At 50.8% G+C, this 23,327-nt stretch overlaps 1 protein-coding gene across 1 annotated transcript; it reads right to left on the reverse strand.

Moving 5' to 3' along the window:
• Positions 1-203: 203 nt before the first annotated feature.
• On the reverse strand, positions 204-22,980 carry ERO1A (endoplasmic reticulum oxidoreductase 1 alpha). The gene is made up of 16 exons (XM_082316617.1): positions 22,848-22,980; positions 15,870-15,989; positions 14,195-14,278; positions 12,109-12,147; positions 11,568-11,644; positions 11,403-11,476; positions 10,769-10,889; positions 9,986-10,023; positions 8,775-8,786; positions 7,624-7,650; positions 7,361-7,453; positions 4,473-4,719; positions 3,644-3,713; positions 3,203-3,289; positions 2,494-2,627; positions 204-577 (listed from the first exon to the last, which is right to left on the reverse strand). The coding sequence occupies exons 1-16, from the start codon at positions 22,965-22,967 to the stop codon at positions 517-519; spliced, it is 1,404 nt and encodes a 467-aa protein (XP_082172743.1). The 5' UTR covers positions 22,968-22,980; the 3' UTR covers positions 204-516.
• Between the last annotated feature and the right edge of the window lie 347 nt (positions 22,981-23,327).

The following is a 23,327-nucleotide window of genomic DNA, read 5'->3' on the forward strand; positions in this document are numbered from 1 at the left end:
GCTGAAGCCCACAGCAGCGACCAGCAGGAACAACCCCTCGCCCGAAGAGAGTTTCACCGGGAAGAGGAAGGCAGCGTTGTACGGCAGCAGCTGCGGCGCGCATCCTGCCATCCCTCGCCGTCTCCTTTAACGCAGCAGAAAGCCAGAGGCGCTGGTGGCAAATTTATTTGGTCCCCAAATTTATTCAGTGCCCTACCTCCAGCTGCTGAAGGCAAAGACATAGGCCTAATCCATCCAAATAGTACAGCAATAGTTAAAGAAGCTATTCAAAATCTTCTAATATACAAAATAACCTTTACATATAGTCCCCACTTTTATACAAAACCAAAAAGTAGCTTTTTTTTTTTCCCCCCTTGTACACAATATTTGTCATCAGCAGGTTCCAGACAATCAGCTGGGAACAGGAGGTCCAGCCCGTGGCCTTCACGGTGTAGTGGCCAGAAGGTGTTTGGCCATTTTTGGAGAGCCCAGAACAGCCCAGCAGTCAAGGTTTCAGTCTCTCTTTCTGCCCTGAATTCACCGCATATTTCGTAAGATGTTCCTGAAGTTTTCCAGTTCTCGAACGCTTGTTGAAATCCTGCGTGCAAGGAAAGCAAAAGGGAAACATTAGAGCACCGTACGCATCACGCCTTATTTAAAATTCAAGAGAAAGGGGCTGCTCTCGAGTACAGCTTCGAGCAGCTCTTCGGAAGAGAGAATTTAGAATTTCAGCTAAATTCGGTTCTGGTTACACCGGGCCCTTCGCTTATTTTGCAGACTCTTTTTAAAGCGAACGCTGAGAAACAGTGGGACTGGCTGTTACAGAGAGCTCAGCAGCGATCAGACAAACCCATTAACTAGAGGTCAAGAAACAGACCATAATATTACCAGCTGCGCAGGCAGGTCGCAGCGTCTCCTTGCGCTATAAGCTCCTTTCTTCTGCAGGGTGTTTTTTTGAATCGCCTGCCTCATTTTCTTGCTGAATGTATTTGGCCCCGGGAGCATCAGCAAAGATGGCGGGTGGGACTCTGAGGATACAGCCCGCGGCGCCTCTTCCGTGAAGGAGAGGTCTGCCATAGAATCACGGAATCGTTTGGGTTGGAAAAGACCCTTAAGATCATCGAGTCCAACCGTTAGCCCAGCACTGCCAAGCCCACCACTAAACCATGTCCTCGAGCACCTCGTCTCCACAGCTTTTAAATCCCTCCAGGGATGGGGACTCAGCCCCTGCCCTGGGCAGCCTGGGCCAGGCCCTGACAGCCCTTTGGGGGAAGGAGTTTTTCCCAATACCCAACCCAACCCTGCCCTGGCGCAGCTTGAGGCCGTTCCCTCTCGTCCCATCGCTTGTTCCTGGGGAGAAGAGACTCATTACTAGGGAGAAGAGACCTTCCCAGCCAGGACAAACTTCCATTTTAAGGAGGTTTTCAGTAACCCAAATGGCTTGTGAGCAACAAGCAGAAGCTGGAGGTCTGTTTCCAAGGGCTGTTCGAATCCAGCTCGCTGGGACAGGAGGTTGGAGGCTGAGCAGGAGCCGCCCGGGCCCAGTCTGTTCACAGCAGAGGACTTCCAGGGTGCAGTTTTCACTGGGCAGCGGGGGGGAAAGAGGGGAGAAAGGAGGAGGCTCTTTGCCTGCCAGCCCTCAGCGGCCTCCGCAAGCGGACGCTCAGAGTCCGTCAGTCTCCCGCCTGCTGCTTCCGAAGGCTGTGCTGACACACGGCGCTGGAAAGGCGGAGGGAAGCCCAGCTCCTGCGGCCCGAGAGGAAGGCAGCGGCTGTGCTCAGGAGGGGAGCACCACGACATCCCCGGGGGGAAGAGCATTTGCGGGTTTTCCAAAGGGACTGGTGCTCCTAGGGCCTCCCCGTCGCTGGCCAGGCGCGCTGCAGAAGGTACAGCCGGGAGGTTTGAAGTGAGGCGCAGCGGGACCCCTGAGCTTCGGCACCGGCGGCAGCGTCGCCTGAAGGATCCTTTGAAAAACCCGTTTGCCAGGAACTCCAGGGCTGTCACCGCGGCTAAGCCGTAACGGATAACCAGCGTCTTGCAACCTCCTCTCTCTCCCAAAGGCCTCGTTACCCTCCTTCCCTGCCAAAAACTCCTCGCCCAGCTCTCCGCAAGCGCTGGACTGCGGGATTCCTGCTGAACGCAACCATTGCAAACAGATCTGGGAACGAACTGGTGGAAGTGGGAAGCTTGAAGGAGAGCTCTAAAGCGAGCCCTGCTCTTGCACAGCAACCCTCGTCTGGGGACGATGCGCTCCGAGGGCAGAGTCACAAAGCTTCTTAAAAATCACCAAAGTCTTTGTATCTTAAAACAAATACTTCCTTAAATTCCTTACAGAAATATAAAGAAGTTGTTTTAAATTGTTCCAACTGTTGCACTCCACATTAACGTCACCTGACATTAATGAGACGGTACGATCAGAGCAGGAGTTAACACCAGTATTGCTGGTGAGAACTGACTGTTTGAGTTTAAGCTGTTAAGTTTGTGTAAAAATAGAGGAAAAAGTCTCAAACTAACCTTCCAAAAGCATTAAATAAGGCAACGATTTCTTGTCTCGTCAGCTGGAATCCATAGGAAGGGCCGCGTTCAGGTATCTTTTCGATCAGGTTTTCAGAAAAGAGGATCTTCAGCGCTGTACCCAAGCCCTGCGTCTGTGCGTGACAAACGACATCGTTTAACAGCGGGGAGACATCCAAGGCCTGCCTCACAAGTTTAACTTTACTCCCCTCCTTCATCTCTGCGAGGATTCCTGTTGACATCATCTTAACAGAGCAAGACCTGCCTTTCGCTTAGCGCAGCGCAGAGAAGGGAGCAGAACAGAGCCAGGCCGCTTTATTTCGGTAGCGTTACTGCGGCAGCAGAGCTCCCCGGCGGAGGCTCCCTGCCTACCTCTGACCACGCGTAAAATTCAGCGCAGATCTCGCTGAACCCCGACGGATTCACCGCCTACTTTGTAAAGATGTTTCTGACGTTCTGTAGCACCCTCGCCCCTCTCTCGGGGAGCGGCTGAAGCAGCGTTAACCCCGTTTTTAACTGCAAAGGCAACAGGCGGCTGCCAGCGAGCTGGAATCGGCACGCTGCTTCCTGCTGACCCGACGCGGTACCGACTCGAGCAGCCCTGATCCGGATCCGGGAGCTGACCGGTAGCTAAGACCCACATCTCCGCACCAGAGTCCCATCAGAGGAGGTGCTTCCAGGCACGTCCCCAGCTGCTGACGAAGCTTACCTGCAGCTTCCCCCACAGGCGACATTTGAAGCAGCCAACACAGTCCATTATCTTCGAAATATTCTTAAAGTGCAGCCTAAATTCCTCCTAGGGAAAAAGACATTCGAGTTGATCGTGGTTAAGCACTAATTAGGACTTCTTCCATGTATTAATCCAAATCCAATAACCTATTAATTCTGGACTTCAGGCTAAATTCAGTGGGCGTGAGTTAAGGAAATGCTTCCCCAAGTGGGGCCCTCAGCAGCAATTCACCCCTCTACCCTACGGTCTGCAGTTACCCACAGGGACCCAAACCATTCAGAAAGCAAAACAACTTGGAAATACCTAATCCAGCACCTTGAGCATCCTGGGGTCCCTTTCAGAGCCAGCATTATCCCAGACACACGTCTGAAAATACCCTTGAGGTAGCAAACGCCCCAAAGGGAAGGGCTGACCCGTTACCTTTAGTTTAGCAGCTTCCTTTTTGTTCCCTGCGAAGAGCGAGTTTTCATCGAAATGCAACGGGAAAGACCTGAAATAAAATGAAAAGAGTTTTCTCTCTCCACGGCTTGTTGGCACGGCTGCAAATCCACAGAAGTATCCGGTTCGGCGCACAAATGCAACTGATAGCTGTTAGACATCGGACATCGAGACGTATTTTAAGTCAGGCTGCTTGTTTCTTAAATCTCTTGTTGGAGGCTTTCCATTTGAGCTTGCGTCTCACCTTGGAGCCATTTCCAGCAATTGCTCTACGGTTTCTAAGCAATTGGAGTCTGTTTTCTAACAGACGTAAGCATGGAAGGCACGGGAGTGTGACAAGATAAATTCAACCATCGATCGAATTAGGAAACACACGTTTCCATCCGGTTCCGGTATCTTCCATTCCTCTTACTCCAAACTCTGCCAACAGCCCAAACCTCTCTTACCAACATGTTTAGGATTTTTTTTTTCTAGTCAAAAAAACCCACGAGGCCAGGACTGGTATTCCGCAGATGAGTCAAACAGGTAGCCAGTTTCAGGGCTGACGCATAGGCGGTTATTAAATTCAACGCTGCTAAATCAAAAAAGCGGCCTGGACTATTAAACCGTGGGCTTAATTACCCCGTTTTGTAATTTGAATACAGATACCACCGTACTCCCAGCACTATTACCCCGCTGCACAAATCACGCTATCCCCCGACAAGGACGACCCCAGAACCTGCCGTTCTAGGCGCTTTACGCGAAAGGTTAAGCACGCTCAGAGGTGCCAGGGTTGAAGGAGCCGTTCTCCCCCGCTACCCGATGTAATTACTTGGCCAAACGGAGAATTTCCAGCAATAGGTTTTTCATTTCTGCATCGTGACGTTTATTCCCCGTGTACAGCTGGAAACCTGGGCGCTCAAAAAACGGCAGCACTTTGGATAGGGCCCGCAGCTCTATCAGGTAGAGAAAATACAGGTTCTTGAGTCTTCTGGGACCTTCCCCTCTGGTGAGGACTTCATCAAACCTCTGCTGGAACTCGGTAACGTTGGGGCCCCATTTCTTCTCTGACCACGTATCTGAGAGAGCAAAAAACCGAAGATATGAGGTGGATAGGCATAGTTCTGGTTCACCTCCTCCCACCGTCCCAAGCTGAATGGTGAAGCGTGACTCCAACCAGGGAGATCCAGGCCTTGCAATAGTCACAGCCCTTTTACTGACCACACGTTGTTCAAGAGAGGCATGCTTTTAACCCAACTCGAACCCCAACAAATGCATTACTCCTGCAGAGCTTTGTCAGTTGGTTTAAAACACGACCCAGGCTTACAAGCAAAAGCTAAAAACAAAGACTGCGCGTTTTCATAGAATCACAGAATCGTTAAGGTTGGAAAAGACCCTTAAGATCATCGAGTCCAACCGTTAACCCAGCACTGCCAAGCCCACCACTAAACCATGGCCCTCAGCACCACATCTCCCCGGCTTTTAAATACCCCCAGGGATGGGGACTCAGCCCCTGCCCTGGGCAGCCTGGGCCAGGGCCTGACAGCCCTTTGGGGGAAGAAGTTTTTCCCAATACCCAACCCAAACCTGCCCTGGCGCAGCTTGAGGCCGTTCCCTCTCATCCCATCGCTTGTTCCTGGGGAGAAGAGACCGACCCCCCCGGCTCCAGCCTCCTTTCAGGCCGTTGCAGAGAGCGATGAGGGCTCCCCTCAGCCTCCTCTTCTCCAGGCTGAGCCCCCCCAGCTCCCCCAGCCGCCCCTCCCCAGCCTTGTGCTCCAGCCCCTGCCCCAGCCTCGCTGCCCTGCTCTGGCCACGCTCCAGCCCCTCCATGGCCGCCTTGGGGTGCGGGGCCCAGCGCTGAGCACAGCATTCGAGGGGCGGCCTCACCAGTGCCCAGCGCAGGGGCACCATCACCTCCCTGCTCCTGCTGGCCACACTGTTCCTGATACAGGCCAGGATGCCATTGGCCCTCTTGGCCACCTGGGCACACTGCTGGCTCATGGTCAGGCGGCTGTCGACCAACACCCCCAGGGCCTTTCCCGCCGGGCAGCTCCCAGCCGCTCCTCCCCACGCCTGCAGCGGTGCCTGGGGTTGCTGTGACCCAAGTGCAGGGTCAAATCAGTTGAAGAGTTTCTCATCAGTTGAGCTGTTTCTGAGAGCAGTTCTGGGTAAGCTGGGGACAGCTCAACATCTGTCTGCAAGTGACGAGGGCTGGGTGGATGTACCAGGCAGGCTGTGGAGGTCCCTTCGTTCCTTTGCTCCCACCCACAAAAGCCACCGACTAACTGCAGAGCTCAGGAAAGGTCTCTGCTCTGGTCCGAGCGCCCACGGAGGCAGACAGTGCGGGCCCCCGATCACGTTGCTCTGGGAAGCAGCGTGGGGGCCGCAGGCTGGGAGGCTCCCTAACAAACAGGGACATCTTAAGAGGATTCCTTCTATTGTGGAAATGCAAGAGAACAAAAGCAGACAAGGATCGGAGGAGACCGGCCTCTATCTTCCCTCATCAAGCCCACAGGTTTCACAAAGAATATTTCTGTTTGCTCATCCTATCGTGTACTTAAGATTATATAAAGTACGTAGTGGAAGATATAACGCAGTCGTATCAAGCTGATGTATAAAAACAAAAAAGGGAGAAACTTCATCTTCTACATCACCGACGGGTAACCAGCCCGGCAAGAAAGGACCCCAAGCCGAGGCAGGCCCTCTGCAAGGCGATCGCGGCACCTGCGGATGGGAATCCCCGCCTGGGCCCCAGCTGAGCCTTCTCAGAGCCGAGAGCGTCTCCTGTAGCCTTTCACCAACAGGAGCTACCCCCTCTACACAAACTAAGCAAAGGCGCTTTCTTGGCTGTCTGTATCCAACCTTATTTCCCTAATCCTCTCCGCAGTCCCAACTCGTTGCTTGCCTTTGATGTTTCTCTTGTTATTCTATCTCCCAACTCTCACGTAGTCTAACTCACATCAAGGTGAGGCCTACGTGGGCTGTAGAGACTTAGATACAATTACTTAGTTAAATCTAAATGACTTATCCCAATTCCAACAGCTGTCCCTAAATCCATACTCGATTTTTTGTAAGCTTTAGCAGAATAAAGGTGGCAGCCTTGGTCCACAGGTACCACTCTAAACCACCACGACTGAATCTTTCAGGAAGTCCGGCAGAACCCGCATCCCACGCCGCGCGAGCAGCGTGCCGCTGCCCTCAGCCATGCGAGGCGCACAAACCACGTTTTCACATCACCTTAGATTTTCAACCCTAGGGTTGAAATTTAGATTCTTCAGATAGCTACTTATGGACAAAGGCACGCAAAGGAAATGGAAATGGCATTTGGAAATGGATCAAGGCTCTTGGGAAAGCCCAGCCAAGCATTTCAGAGTCTAGGTGAGATTATTGCTAAACCGACCGTCATAAAGACAGGCTAGGAAGGGACAGCCTCCATACGCAGTTAGAAACCCACTCCAAAATAACCTTGGAGGAAGAACAGAAGGAATACGTGCTGCAAGTCTTGGTACAGAGCACAGTCCAGCCATTTTCAGACCCGAAGGCATGCGGTAACTGCATTCCTGATTCTGTTACGCAACCCGTGTGCCGAGGAAGGGGAGAGAAGAGCACAGAAGATGGCCTGAACCCTGCTGGAACAGGCTGCAGCTGGCATTTAGCAGAGCCACAGAAGTATCAGTTTAGGACTGGTGCAGGAGAGCTCAGGCAGAAAGTAGCATTTACCTTGTAAAAGGTACCTGGCGCTCAAATGGATGTTGATGCTTGCGTGGAGACCAGAAACGAGTTTGTAGAAAGCTCGTTTCTCTACACAGACACCTGAAAAGAAATGGGCGCTTTAAGATACTGAAAGCATATGTTGAATTTTCTTCCCCTGGCTGTCAGACAGAAATCTAATCCCACCTGAGCGCGGCCAGTAACTCCCACCCGCTCCCTGGCCATTCTGCCTTCATCCCAGGAAGAGCAAGCGAGTTTAGGAAAAGGATTACCTTTCAGCCACTTGTAAAACGTATGCCCTGGAAACAAGAGGAAAACAAGCACGTCAGCGTGAGATGCCTTACAGCAGCAGGAGGGCTTTAACACACCGTGTCATGTTTTAGGCTACACCTTTCAGAGCACAACAGGGTGATACAGGAGTGAAACGGGGCAGCACCCTCCCCTCTGCGGCACAGGGGAGGGTGCTGCCCAAGCCTGATGCCCCAAAATCACCTCCGAGGCCAGCCCCCGGAGGACCTCTGCCCACTCCTGTTTGCAGAAGCAGGGAAAGGAGCATTAGAAGAGCATGAAAATAGTTTCCCTCCTCACCCTTCTGACTGATGCTCCTACAATACAGCGTGGCACCAGCCAAACACAGGACGTGTTCTTTCCCACCCATCTCAGTAAGGGCTGGGCGGGTGGAAGTGCTGCAGAATAGCACAGCGTAAGGGGAACAAGGATCACAGATTGCTTTTCTCTTCTGGCCGGGGTGGGGAGATGGGTATTTTTATTAAAAAAACCCAACCAACAAACCAAAAAACCCCACGCAGTGCAACCAAGTGTGTACAATCACACAAGTCAGTGTTTCACGCTACCCCTGCTACATGCTTGAAAGTAGTCTGGAGGACATAAAATGATGTGGAGATAATTTGGAGACAAAGACATGCCGTACACACAGGCCCAGGGCTGCAGAGGGCAAACAGCGCCGGGGCACAGCCCTTCCCAGATGTGAGCCCTGCAGGGCCTAAGGGAGTTGGGCACCCAGCTCCTACCAGCTGTCCGAGGCTGTTGGGACTAGGAGTCTTGTCAAAGCTCCAGCCTGAGAGCTGCTTTCTCAGCAATAACAAGCGCCAAAAAACCCCGCAACACAAGTGCTGTTCCTGAAGCCTTACGACGCTTCAGCGACTACCTTCAAACAGGACTTGTACGCTTAAAAACCTGCTGGTGCTTTTTCAGGCCTCCGCACAAGGATGCCTCAGGGGCAGGGAGCTCAGAGGGATCTCTCCACAGGGTCCTGAACACAGCAGAATTTCAAGACAACTTCTGATTTTGCCTGAATAATGATTTTGCTAACCAGGTGCATTATCTAATGGTACAGCTCGTGACAGCGTGATAAAGACGCCACATTTGTTTCTGTTATCAGTAAAAACAGAGCGCCACTCACCTCCATCATCTCCTGATGAAGAAAGAGCACGAGTGGTGGAAGGAGAGAAAAGAAGAGATTAAAAGTTACACATGACCAAAATTAAAATCCTTAAGATTGCTCTGTTAATCTGCTCTGACAAGAGAGCGAGCCTCTCCAGGGAGGTTTAGAAATGTTCTGAACACAGAAAACATCATCTCAAACTGCAGCAGTGAACACAGCAGATGAGCGATGCTACTGAATAACCGGACCAATGCAGGAGAGACCAATATTTGCAAAGGAAGTAAAACCACCACATGGCTGAAGCAGAGACCAGAAAACAGGGGACACAGGGGTCTGTCCCCGCCAGGGATCTCCTGTATGACCTCCGACAGGACACTCAAGGACCCCATCCCTGTTCCCTGCCGTTTATCCGTCACTTGCAACAACTCTCACAGATATCAGGTCAGATCCTCTATTTTCATGTCATCCTGCTTCCTCCTCTGCAAAACGGCAGTCCCTCCCTCTCCCCTCAACGTACCCGTGTTACTTCCTTCAGATCTTGCCCTAAACAACAGAGGTGGTGAAGGGAAGCGCTGATATTTTAAAGGACACTGTACCTTTCCTTCACCAGTGCCGCTCCTTTGCACAAGGGTCAAGGGAGGGGGGAAGCACCCACACAAGAGATCACCCCAGAGGGTGCTGCTGGAGCCGCGTCCAGGTCAAACGAAGGGGGAGTGAGGCTGATGACGTTCTAGATGTCTGGGCAGGATGGGACATCAGGAGACACGGGGTCCCTTAGCAGCCTTGGCCAAGCAGCTCTTATGTTTCCAAAACCTGTCCCTACTTTCATTTACGCTGTCCAGCCTTGGCCTCTAGGGCAGAGTTTCTCTTGCTGGATGGTTTCCGCAGAGGATCCCAGCCAGGTTCTCATTTCAGTCTGTCACAGAGGGTTTGGCATTGCCGAGTACAGAAACCAGGGACCCAGGAAGAGCTCAGGGTTTGGTCCTGCTCCCACTCCCTCCAAAGCTCACATTTCTTCCAGGAGCGGAAGATCAGACTTCCTTTCTCCACGGCAGATGCTAGAAAGCCACCCTTCCAGGTGCCCTTGCGTTAGCCATAAAATTCTACACTTCATCAAGAGCTACAACATATTTCTCATTCAGTAGAAGTAGCTCAGAGAGCATTTATTGTTCCTGGAGCTAGGATCAGTACACCACTAAACCACTTAGTGAGATAAATAAATGACTCACCTCTACCAGATGCCAAAGGTCTTTTTACATTCTGAGGCCTAAGAGGGGAAAAAAAAAAATCATTTAAATAAGGTATGTAAATAAGTGACCGTCTCCTTGCTGCGCAGAAACACAGCACAGCAGTAGTTGTTACTTCTCTGCAGTCACATAGCCTAAGGAGATCCAAGAACCCCTTCTGTGCTTTAGCTTTGCTCAGACAGGAAAGGGGGAGAGCAAAATGGGGCTTTTTTTTTTTTTTTCCCCTTCTTTCTTTAGAAGGAACAGCTAGGAAAACTCAAGTGTCTCCAGAGGGGGTAGTGGACATTATCCCACAGCCTTGGCGCAACACGATACACTAGTACAAATGGGGAGGAAATCACTAGACAGCTCAGAGCAGGCAAGACTACAGACCAGTGCCCACCAGTACTGTGCATCAGCCCCAGGGGTACCCATGGCAGAGTTCAAACTGGGGAGGGAGCTCCCTGCAACGGCCAGGGAGGACAGGACTGTGTGCCCAGGAGCCCATCACACACCAGCTGTGCAGCCGCTGCCAGGCCGCTGTCTCACCACACTGCAGGGCTTGCGGCGGGTGCCTGCACCAGGGCAAGCTGTGGTCCAAAGAACGGCCAAGGGGGCCTCACGGGGCAGCCGCACGGCTCGTCCCCTCCTCTGGCGGCCCACACTGCACAAGCGTTGCAGCACATATAGAAGGATGGGCATTAACCGAGCAGTTAAAGCACACGCAGCCCCTCTGCAAAAATCAGTGCCTGCGGGCTTGTGGAACCTGTCCCCCAAAGCACCTACTTGAAGCAGTTTTCTTCGTAAATACTGTTCCAAATTTTCCAGGCATCCGGTCCTTTGTAGCCAGTGTAGCGTTCTGGATTCAGGAGTAAATCCACGTACTCCGCATCAGGAGAATAGATGTCTGCGAAGCAGAGTGCTGCATCAGTGACAAAAACTTCTGCGGGAACATGACGGCATCCAAGGCCGACCAGCCACCCCTTCGCATACTGAAGAGTCTCGCCAGCAGAGACACCAGCTCGTCCCTCTCCCGAGAGGCAGGTGCATAATATCTGCTACACATCAACCCACTGCAGCGGGGCAAAGCTCTCCGGCCTTCGGAGCTATCGGAGCGCAAGGCCGCCGATGGCAAAGCGAACTCCGAGCGTGCTCCATCCAAGCTGCTAACGTGCTAAACACGGCAAGGTTTAAACCTAACCTAAACACGGCAAGGTTTAAACCTAAAACCCTGACCAGCAATGAAGCTTTGTCAGAAAGATTTGCATCATATTATTTTCAAAATACTGAGGGCGGGGGGGGGTGGAAAAGAGAAGAAATGCTATATATGCTCCAGGCTTGCTGAAATAGTACACGTTGGCCTGAAAGTTCTGCAGAGGTGCTTAAAATCCCACGACAAGACTTGTCGGATCAAACATACCATCAGCTTCGCAGAAGCTGTCCGAGGCGTCATCGTGCCGTGTCCACTGGAGCACTGCCTGCTGGGCTTCCTTGCTGTAAAGAAAGTGGAAAAAGAGGATCAGAAAGAGCACTGATACTAAGTTCCCTTCAAGACAAGTAAGGATTGTGGAAAAAGAAGTCAAACCTCAAAGAGCCATCAACAGCTCCGAGTCTCTTGGCTTCTTCACATTCTTCAGCAAGGTTACTGGCTTCTTCCGAATACTGGGTCAAAAAGCAAAGGGATGGGGAAACAGGAGGATTAAAAAGCAGTTTTTCTGCTGTTATAATTCTGCCTTTAATGCACTAACCAGTTTAAGAATCAGAAACACTTTTATGATTCATCCCACCCCGTATTTCCACAGGATGTCTGCAGATATTCAGAGGCTTATGCAATTGTGATGCTCGTTGCAGGGACTCACAGCAGCCTCCGGCACTGCCGCAGGAGCATTTTGTGCTCTTGGAGAAGTCTCCTAAACTGCTCTGTGTTAGTGGAGGGGAACACCCGACTTCAGGACAGCCACCTCAAAGGCTCTACAGCACGCCACACACTTGAAGAGGGTAAAAATTTAACCACGAAGCACATCCCGACAAATACCGCCCATCTGATTAAGGCAGCTTCTATCAGTGGCAGTGACACACAACTGGTCCTATAAGCTGCATCATTTCGTGCACGCAGGCGTGCCTACCTTGTAACTTCCAGATCTGATTCCATCAGGGACTTCATCCTGAAAGACAAAATTGAGCACGTGCTCATGTGGGGCTGATGAAGCCTTTCAGCCTCATCTTTGAGAAAGACTAGGAAGGCTACCACCGTTTCTAGAAGGCAGAAGGTAAATCAAAGCACTCTGCTTACAACACATCCAATTTCTGGCTCCTCCGCAGACTAAGGTTACGCAATATTCCTGGTGTTTTATTTTGATTTTTCACAAGACTCCTCCAAAGGCCAGCAGCCTTTGCTACGTCAGGTTATGTTTTGCTTACCCAAGCCTGAGGTTGGGGAAGCCAACATAAACTTTGGAGGAGCTGGAGTTGCCTCTGGTCAGCTGATGTCTGGCATCCTGTCTCCCGGTGATGCCGGCGCTCCTGGCAGGAGCCCAGGCGCCTCCTCAGATATTGCGGCTCCCAGCCCCTGACACACGTCATTCAAAAACTTCCCTCTTACCGCTCCATCACATAGCATCAGGTTTGCCAGCCCCACGCAACCCCAGCAGCACACACAAGACCATCAGGCCCTAAATTCTCCTCAACTTCCATTTCCTCCATCAGCAGGAAGGCAGTAAAACCACTTCTACGCTGCAGGAGCAAATACTATGATGGCAAACAGCACAGGAAGAGAAAAATTAAGCAATGAATAAGAGTTATTTTTGCTGCTTTCAGAATGAAACGGACCCCAATCAAAATAATTAAAACCAGCAGTGACACAGTCAGTTCTTAAAATAAGAGCAACTTCTAGCTAATACTAATGTAATTGTAACACTACTCCGTCACATTGGTCATTATCATCACCAAAAACATCCTTTTTAAGGAAAAGAGTATTTAAACAAAATTTAGGGTTATTTTAAGGAAAAAAAAAAAAATCATCGTTCCATTTTGGGTGCATAATAGGTGCTTTTTGAAGACTAGGGAAGCAAAGGACACTTGTTTGAGGGGTAGGGTAGTTGCTGAGAAGACAGATTAATCTAACATACATATATACATGTGTGTGTGTATATATATATGTATATCTCATATATATATGTGTGTGTGTATATATATATATATGTATATCTCATATATATATATATATATGAGAATTTAGGTAACAACTGATGCCCACACACACAGCTGTACCAGATTCTCTCAAGGTGTTGTATCAGCTTAGATTTTTTTTTTTCAGCCAACAGCTACACTACGTCAGGTTACCGCAGAGGGGAACAGACACCCGATTCCCTGCAGCACGCTTTACATCATACACGAAAATAAACCAGTGAGTTGGAAAAACGCACGCAGGTAGCGTCAGGAGGCCTCTTTCATCGAGAGCACTCATCGCCCCATCGGCGTGGCGTACCCCTGCGCACGATTAGCGTGCACGCCGACCGCTCTAGAGACCCGGGAATGGGAGCGTAAGACAGTCTGTTGCCGGCTGCCAACCCACAAAGCCAGGCTGGGTGGTATTTTCACCACCTCTATCAACCCAGCGACCAAGTTCTGATGCACTCACTCTCTCAGCCCCTTCTTTTTAGGCAGACACCTGCGGGCAAGATGTTTTCTTTTAGCTCAGGGAACAAAACCCTTTTGTCCAGGATACAGGGACAAGAGTGTTTGCTTTTTGTCCTGAGAAACAGAGGACTCGGAAAGAGCCATTTCACGTAAAGAGAGAGGGCTGGAAAGGGCCGAGGCAAATCGTCAGCCGAAACTGCAAATCGCAGTGTAGCTGATGGGCCAACAGGGTGAATATCCTGGCAATTAACACAGGAGGCGCTTCTTCTAACGACTGGATTTGCCCAAAAACGATCTCACTAACACCAAAAATAAAAGAGGGACCAGGACGAGTTTTTGGCCATTCACGGTGGGTCAGCTATTAAAAGCCTAGCCTTTCTTTAAACTTTCAGAATTTAGTATTTTGGCCTTTCTCATGGATACCGGTATTACTGCACCTAAGAAAGCTCCATCAGAGCCCCAGTTTTGCTAAAGCTACAATAACAAGAAGAGTAAGTCATTTGCTTGCTTCTTCCTCTCGGTCTGCAAAAGCCAAATATAGAAAAGAAGTAAAAGAATGGATTTGGTACTTACCGATGGGCAGGGCTTTACGGCACAGTCTCTTATTCCACAGTGACTGTTGTCATTCCAAAAAGGACAAGGTTTCTTTAGGTTTACCTGCAAATAACAGATTATCCCATTACACATTTCCTTCACAGAACCAAGCCAACCTTCCACACCACAGTTTACCAACACACATCTTCAGCGCCTAAGGGCAAGGCTTCAGATAACAAAACTTAGTGCAAGGCGGAGTGCAGCGAGAGTGGAAACAGTGTCATTTCTCTTCAACAAAATTGATCGCCCTCATTCACTTGTCTCTCATACGAGATGTGTGTGCCCATGCAGCCTGGCTGGGAGTGTTTGTAGTAACACGGGAGACAAGACGCCACCAATTCCTAATCGTGTCCTGAGGCTCCTGTTGAGCAATGCAAGCTGGGTTTTGGCCCGGTGGTTTGTACCCTTTACGAGCCAACAGCTACTATGGGGCAATCTTTGGGGAATATTGCTCATGTCAGTCTCCGTGAACCTGAGGGGAAGTTTGCTCCCCATTGATTTTGTCTCCTTGTTTTGGGAATCTTCGGACTAGAGCCTGCCTCCCTGTTCGAGGAGCAGGAAGAGGATGTGCTGGAGCCTTGCTGCCATCCTCCTGTGGCCAGAGCGCAGGTCTTCTGCTGTCAAGTCATCTGTTGGCGTGCAAGCCTTCTGGGCTTGACGGGAACAAATAATTCCTTGGTATTTACCAGATTGATTGCTATCGCTCATGTCCTTGTTATCAGTACAGGCTATTAATTTAATCCTTGTTTTGCTGTTTCTTCTGGTGCTTTCACACACCAATATTCCTGTTCGTGCTTCATTCAGACCAATCTTAGTATTGCTGTTACAAATCCCAACACTGGAAGGGGAAAGGATATTAACTTCTTTAACAAGTCCTACTCTTTCTTTTCTGAGAGTTGGCATCAAGTATCTCGCTTCCAAAACAACTAAAATTTAATGAGATTTTGTGGGTTTGGTAGAGAGGGGGAGCAGGGAAAAGCAGCTCTACCCCAGTGATTTTATACATGGGCCCGTTCCACTTTTCAGTGCAGTGAAGTTGGGAACTTTTTAAACTGTTGTTACAGAAGAGCAAATACTTGGTTTGTCTGCGGAAACAGTCAGGCAGCAGTCACTGCTCAGTACCTGCACACAGCAGGTAAAATACTGCCCCAAAACCCAAACACACCCAAACCAACCCCACATTTAGTCACACACACGCAATCTCACTGAATGGGAGCAGAATCCATCTAATGATGACGGTCTGGCAGCAACGGCCGTCAATTCACCTGAACGCCTGGTAACTAAACCGGGCTTTCCACGGCCATGGGGAGACACTATAAATACTCTCATTATGCAATGTGGATCTCCGGTCATCAACATTTTTGAGCCACAGCTCAACAAAAGAAGTCATTTCATTGGTCTACTGCCAAAGTTCTTAAGAGGGGAAAAACACATAAGAAAATACCTTTAAAATTGTGCATTTTATAAGCATGTTGTACCACATTAGGATTCTCCTGATAATAGAAGAGTCCCACTTACTGACTGCGCTCTTAAAAGATCAGAATTAAAATGTAGGTATCTGATTTTAAAAAGATCAGCAATAACTTCAAAGGAGATTTAAAAAAAAAAAGCGGCAGCACACAAAATAAATACAATTCTTGTATGAAAAAATTACCTTGTAGTATCTAAAATAGTCACTTTCCAGAAGTTCATTCAGTCTAGGAAAAAGCTTGTAGTTGTTGAAGGCATCGATGGTTTCTACATCACAGGCGCAGTCATCTAAATGACCAGTAACCTGTTGGATAAAAACCCCCAAACAACCAAATATGAACAACTTAACCAGTACTTTTTAACACTGCAGACAATAAGAAAATTGTGAATTGTTTTTCCTTTTACCAGCGAGTCAACTAGTTAAGTTTAACCAGAATTAAACAAGATTAAACCAGGCTGTGCTGAATCAGCAGAGAGTGTCTTTCGATGCGTCCTTTAGGATGTGTCCTGTACTTGTTGCTTGGGGAGAGGCAGTTTTATTTGGGAACACTTTTCCTCTAACACACATCGATACATTAGAATTCGCTGATGTCCGAGCGGTAGGCATCAGACGGACACTTCCACCTCTAAAAAGCAGAGGCGACAGACACGTTCAACTAGACTGTGTCACGCACGTACGCAAAAAACCACGCAGCCCTTGTCCACGCATCAGACACGGTTACGCAGATCACAGATGTTTCCGTCAGGGCCGAATCCAGCAAGATATCGGCTGCTGTAACAGCCGCGAGCCACACACCCCGCCAGCTCAGGTTCCCATCCCGGACTAGCCTCGGTATGTCGCTCCCGTAGGACGGCATACAGGTGAGAGCTGGCGTTTGCAGAAGGGCCCAGTCAGGCAACGAGGACGCCACCGAAGATGACAGCATTCAAAGAAAGTTCTTGTTGTTCACCAACTGCGCTGCAGCCATTTGTTTGATTTAATCAGAACCACAGCAACTGCAACAGTCCCTCTCCTCGCCTCAGAGAGCCATTTGGCAAGAAAACATTTGTTCTAAATCTGATGTAGAAAGCCAATACTTCTTGCATCATCCTGACCAACTCAACAAGCTGCGTGCAAGCCCCGGAGAAAGAAAAAGCAGCACAAATTCAGCTATGGCTTTCTGACACATAGATTACTGTCTGGATGACAAAGTTGCAAAACACAGAAGTAGTTTTGCTTCCCCCACACCCCCGACGAGCACTTGGGGAAATCACCCTGGCCAAAAATCAAGCGTTACTACTCATTCACTCTCAACAGCACGCCGGGGATTTTTCCTGGATGTTGATGTAGCAATACAACACGTGGCAAGCTGCCATTCCCCAATATCAGAAAAATTCAGGGTTTTAAGCCCAGATAGTTGATTTAAATCGATATTGTTGATTTACAAAGCAAAGAATGGGATGTTTGCCACAGTTCATGGTAAGAAACTTCTCTTGCCACTTCTGTCCCAGAAAGCCTACCAAATCCTGGTAGCAGAGAGCACAGAACCAACGCACCCCACACTACTGTTCAGGCGGTTATGTCCCATCTCCGCCTTCTCTCCGTGCACAAGAACGCTGGAAGCAGGGACAAGCAGAATAAGCCTGGAAACGTCGGCATGGGCAGCTCCTGTGAAGCGTGGCAGAGAGCACTGCCGAGCGGTGGCATAAAAGCTCCCCAGGGGAGGCCAGGAACAAACAGGCAGATGGGGGATGCACGAGACCTAAGATGATGCTGGATTGTATTTAAGGGGCTCCCCTTTTTCTTACTTTTAAAGCACTCGACCAGCCTAAGGGCTGCTGAACGCTGTGGGGCAGCAAATAGAAGCAGATATCACCCCTCTTGACCAAAGTCACAGGCATCTCAGCAGTCAGAACCAGGAAAGGGAGTAAAACCCTGCAAGGCTCAAGAAAAAGCCTCCCTGATTCCAAAGCAAAGGTGCTGCTCCAACCGTCACAATAAGGGCAAAATATATTATTATGTACAGAGAGAAAAGAAAGGGCCACGTGAGAAATAGGAGCCACCTGCCTTGATGGATTTCCGGAGAGCCCTCAGATAATTCAGTAACGCATCAACTTAAATAAAACCATTATAATTACTACTGTGGAAATGAAGCTCCCTGCCCTCCTCCCGAGAAGGAGGGCAGGAATGGAGCACTTGCCCTCAGAGCACAGAGTCACATGAAATGAAGAAGGGGGGAGAAAAATAGCCCGGATTAAGCATAGAGCACCTTAAAGGCAAGTGCAAGTTTCCTCCTGCCAGCCCGGACAGAGGGGGAAGGAATCCAGGCTCTAGATCCAGACTGCTCCATAGCAGGAATTAGTATTTTGGAAACAGCTTTTTTCAAAAAGGCTTTGATAATTTGGACTCAGCCACATCGATCCGAGTGGGAGCGAAGGGAAATCTATTAGAGCATGTCAGAACGCCCTACTCCGCTGCGCAAATAGTTTTTAAGACACCTTATTTGGAGGCTCACTTCTGTCTCACGTTCACACTGAAGCCCACCGCCTCATCCTCACACATGTACCATATTCATTACCATGCGAAATGCATGGCAGAATTTTAACAGCATAGCGATTAAGCTTTCCACTAGCCTGAATCACCCCTGTAAAAAAACAGCAGCAATTTGCTAATCCAGTTATCCAATTCGAAGTCAAAATTTAAACAAAAAACAACAAACCACAACAAAAAAACCGACCAACGACATTTTTTATTTCCTGGAAACGTGGTATCCTTTGAGGCAGGCAGCTTATAGATTGGGTCTAAAAGTGGCCTACAAAAAAGATTTGTGGATAATCTTCAGCTGCTCTCTGTACCCACGCTGAACACGTCACTCCGGGGGAATGACATCCCTGTAAGAGGTAGTGTCAGAGCAGGCAGCCAGCCCTCAACTGAAACAGCACGTACCGTTTGCGCCAGGCCTGTCTTCGCTACGTCTAGCGACCAGTTCAAGCCAGAACCAACCTGGCAAAACATCATCCTGAAAATAATGCAGGGGGAAGCACCGCAGATGCTCCCGCAATACTCGGGAGTAGATGGGGGTCATGCTTTGGAGATCCCCAAATATCCGCTGCTCGGTTTAGAAAAGCGCGGGTGGGAAGATCAGCCGCAATGCCACCAAGAACACGCCTGTGGCAAAGGGGGAGCGCTGGGGAAAACCTGAGCTCTGCTCAGGTGAGAGGGAAAACTCCTTCTTCCTCCAAGGACTTCAGCCAGCCTGTGAAGAGATGGGCGATTTCCCTAGCCTGCATGTGGCTAATGCTGGCCTGCTTCCCTTCCTGCTCTGCCTCCTGAGCCACCGGGCTGCTGAGAAAGCGAGCTCAGCCAGGCCTGCTGACACCGCCAGTATGTGCCCAACCGACCGACGCTGACAGCCAAAGGAAGGCAGAAGACAGCCCCAAGAGCCAGGGCTCCTCAGAGACCAAGACGAAAGCCCCGGTGATGCTACCACCAAACAGCACTGACCCGCTTTAAGACACAGGGAAGTGGGCAGTGTCAGACCCCTTGGCACGGCACGGTCTGCATCCCAGAAGTTCCCTCTTGCTCCGTGACCGCCTGCCACCCCAGACCCTGCTTCTTTCAGCCCTGTACGCAGGCAGAGACTCACTTAGTTTGGATTTCAATTCCTGCTGTCAGAGCAGTTGAGCTACAGCATGTGTCAAACATGCCCTGCGATGGGTGGTGCCTTAAAACACTTTCCCCCCACCTCCCTAAAATATTTATCTACATATTCAGCCTGTAATAATTAGAACAGTTGTTTAAGATGAAACATAAACTGATCCAGTCCCAAACATGTGCCATGTGCTTGCTGGCATCTGTGAATCACTGAGCCGAGCGGCAGCGGCGGGTTGCGCTCCACCCAGCAGGGGTGTGGGAGCCTGGCAGGAGACCGACGGGCAGGGCTGGGTTTGCCCGGTGGGAAGAGATGCAACGGAGCCGCCGGGACAGACGCGACACAAGTGGCTCCGGCTGCTGAGTAAGCACCGAGGAAGGCGTTCGGCTGGCCCTCCGCAACAGCCGCTCTCATCCCGTAACATCGATGTACCCGCCTTGGGTGCAGAACACAGGTTGAAACGCCCCCACGCAGGGACTGGGCATAATCCTCAGGTTTGGCCTTTGCTTCATCTTCCTTTACCTCCATCCCAGGCTCCTGTCAGTCTGCTCTCCGCCGCGCTGCTGGTCTGTCTCTCCCCACCTCTTTCCGCTTCGCCCAATGTCACAGAAATGTCCCCTGCGCAGTGGATTTAGGGCTTCCTTCTCTTGCTATGGGCTCTGTCCCAGACCCACACACCACCACCTACTGCACAGCTGGGCAGGATAAAAGGCAAACTCTTTTCCACATCTCCCACTTGCAGCTACAATAGGGCAGAGGGAAGGGAACACTACAGTGGCTGAGGAGCTGCTTTTAGCCTGTACCAACTTCACTGCCCGCTCTGCTAGGCAGGCCACGCCAGTCCCAGGCTGATGGCGAGCCGATGCCTTCCCCGCCGCCCCAGCAGAAGCTTCCTTGCAGTCGCCCCGCACAAGCGATTTGTGGCTCTGCCTGCCTGTGGCACTCAGTCCAGCTAGGTCTCCCCTTCGTCCTTGCTCGCGCGCTTGCAGCAAATAGCTGGCAGCCAGGTGAGGACGGTCATGCCCAGCATCTGCCCTGGAAGCAGCATATGCCAGCCCAGGTGCTTCCCCCCTGCCGTCTTTCCCCCAGAAAACAAGGACTGGGGCTTCCAGAGCTCATACAGAAGCAAACCTCGCACGGGAGCCTCAGGATGGGGTTAAACCGCAGAGGCTGAAGTGCTGTCGGATGGCACCTCCAAGCATCTCCTGGCAAGGAAGGATCTGCAGCTGCTCTGTGCTTGGACACTACCTCCCAAGCTACCCCACAGAGATCGGGAACCGTGCTAGGTATGAATTCCTGCCCCAAAGGCTGTTGGGTGCACACCAATTGCACAGGAACGCAAGAGCGGCTCCAAAGTCTGTTCAGGTAACAACAAGGTAACTCTCAGTGCCCGGACTCATGGCTAATGACAGCGTACTGGCCACAGAAATGCCCCTGAAGGAAACCAGCCCTCTGCCAGACTGGAAACCTAGTCAAAATCCCAGTCTGCCGAACACCTGCAGCACATCCGCTGAATGCTGCTACATCAGGCTGTAAACAGCGAATGAGCCATAATTGCTAGGAATACAGAGAATTGATTCATGGCTGACTAAAGCATTAATGCAAACAGGAATATCTGGGTGGGGGATGAGTTAGCTGTAAAGTTTGAGGGAACTCCGATATTGAAATGTTGTTCAGTGCTAATGAGACAGATTGGAAAGCAGAAACAGTATGTGAAACTTCAGTGTTTTTAGTAACAGATGGATGTTTCTAATAAAAGTTTCAGGACTGGTTAGCAACCTCTCTAAGTAAACGAAGAGCTAAAATAACAGCCAAAAAAAAGCAGGTGAGGCATTGCTCTTAGTAGTACAGACAGACAAGAGCGCAACGCCCATTCCAGAGGCATGGCCTGCTTAAGTCAGTGTTTGAAATATTACTACAGCAAGCGCTCGCAAAAGCGGCCCTTGTCAAGTGTCCCAACACGAGCGGGCGGACAAGTCAAAGCTCTTCCACTCCCCCCACATCAAGGCTTCCTTATCTGACAAGCCCATGAGACAGCAAGAGATGGTTCACAGGAAGAAACCAAAACCTATACCCAGGCCTTCAAGTATATAAACAAAGGAGGGTAAAACATACTATTTAAGGCTTGCCCTATATTTTATTTGGTGGTAAATAAAAACCACCAGACCAGTTCTGCGCACAAGATGATCAGCAGATTATTTTTTACAGAAAGAAGAGGCAGCCTTCGGGTGTGTTTTTAAAAAGGTCAAGGCTGAGAAATGCTGCCCTACATAACACACTTTCCCAAAGGCAATAAAGTCTGGAAAAAATCTTGAACCTGAACACTTGTACTGAAAACTAAACCAAAACATACGCTACTTCATAAACAAGAAGTTGCAACAAACCAAGAGCATACAAAGTACAATGCCAGTTCCTCCTACCCAAGGAAAAAAAAGCCTGCGAGCCATTACTGTGCCAGAATGCCGGTTCATTTAGTGGTTCGGGCTTCTTATCCCATGCCACACACCCCACCCAGACTTTGATCCTTGGGAGACAAACTTCACTGTTAAACAGGAAGCGTACAAGCAAAAACCCTATAGAGAGAGAATCGAAATGCATGATTTTCAATTCCTTATCAGCACAGCTTTATATTTACCATTTCCACACGAAACTGTCAAGAGGCACCCAGAAGGCAAAGCCAAGTGCACAACTGCATTTGTTTTCTTTCTCCGCTCTCAATTTCTGACTCACAATTAAGGACTGGATTTTTAGTACAGCAACAGTAGGCTCTACAATCGCTTCCTTTTTTAAAAGGCAACAAAAATAAAGCACTAAATACATTCTACCATCTTCATTCCTTCATCTTGCAAACGTGTTTGTACAAAGCTAAGTCAAAAAGAATCTGCAGAGCGACCATTTCCCCAAATCCAGCTGCTTGGTCTGATCTCTTGGTTGACCGTACCCGGTTTTCTCACTGCTGTACATCAGCAGAAGGTGCACCGAGCACCGCACGGTAACACACCTGGCATATCAAGGGGAATTAACGCCAGAAGAGCTTTAATGCACGGGGCAGCCCAGCTCACCCCCAGGCATGGCAGGGTCGGGCAGCGGGTGCTGGCACACCTGCTGCAGCCACACTCTCTCCTGGACAGCGGGGTCAGGAGGAACAGGCAGACCTGCAGGAGAGGGGGTGAGGCAGCTCCCAGAAGTTATAGCAACATACATCCCTGAAACATCCAACGAGAGGCAGCTGGGCGGTTAGGGAAGAACTGCTCCCCTAGCTGAAACACTCACCTTTCCTGGTAGGGGCAGGGAGAGAACACAATTAAGAAGGCAAGGAAGAGCACAGCGGGCACAAGTCACCCTCCGAGTCCCTTTGCTCTAGCCACCCCCCAGCAGGCTTTCAGACGCTCGGAAAACAGTCGAGGCACTGAGGCACCTGCACCCAGCCCCGCTCACGGGAGCCCCGCACCCCCCGAGGGCAGGAGCCCCAGCCCCAGGCAGCGAGAGGAGCCGCCGCCCGGCCTCCCCGTCCCGTCCCCCCCGCCAACCTGGCAGAAGCAGCGTCGCTCCGCCGCGCCGGGCGGCCCGCGGGGCACCACCACCACCGGCAGCAGCAGCAGGACGGCGAGCCCCAACAGCGGCAGCACCAACCCGCTGCCCGCCGCCATCGCACCGCACCGGCCCGGCCGCCGCCGGCTGAAGAAGCCGCGCCGCGCCGCGCACCGCCCCTCGCCGGGGGCGCGGCCGCCGGCGGCTACGCTCCGAGCCGCACGCAGCCCGGGGCGGCCCGGCCCGCGGGGCGGCCCCGCCGCGGAAGAGCGTCCGGATCCTCGCCGGGCCCGCGGAAGCTGCCCAACTTCTGGGCCGCGGTGACTCATTCGTACCGGGAAGGGGTGGCCCCGCCGGGAGATGGGCCAAAGCCAGCCCGTGGTCGGGGGCCACGTCCGCAAGGGTGCCCCGGAGGCAGGGCCCTCCCCAGCGGCCCGGCGCTGCCCTGCGGTGTGCCAGCCCGGGAGCGGGCCCGGCGG

Source organism: Platalea leucorodia, assembly GCF_965183815.1.
Source record: "Platalea leucorodia genome assembly, chromosome: 7".
In the NCBI taxonomy this organism is placed as follows: Eukaryota; Metazoa; Chordata; class Aves; order Pelecaniformes; family Threskiornithidae; genus Platalea; species Platalea leucorodia.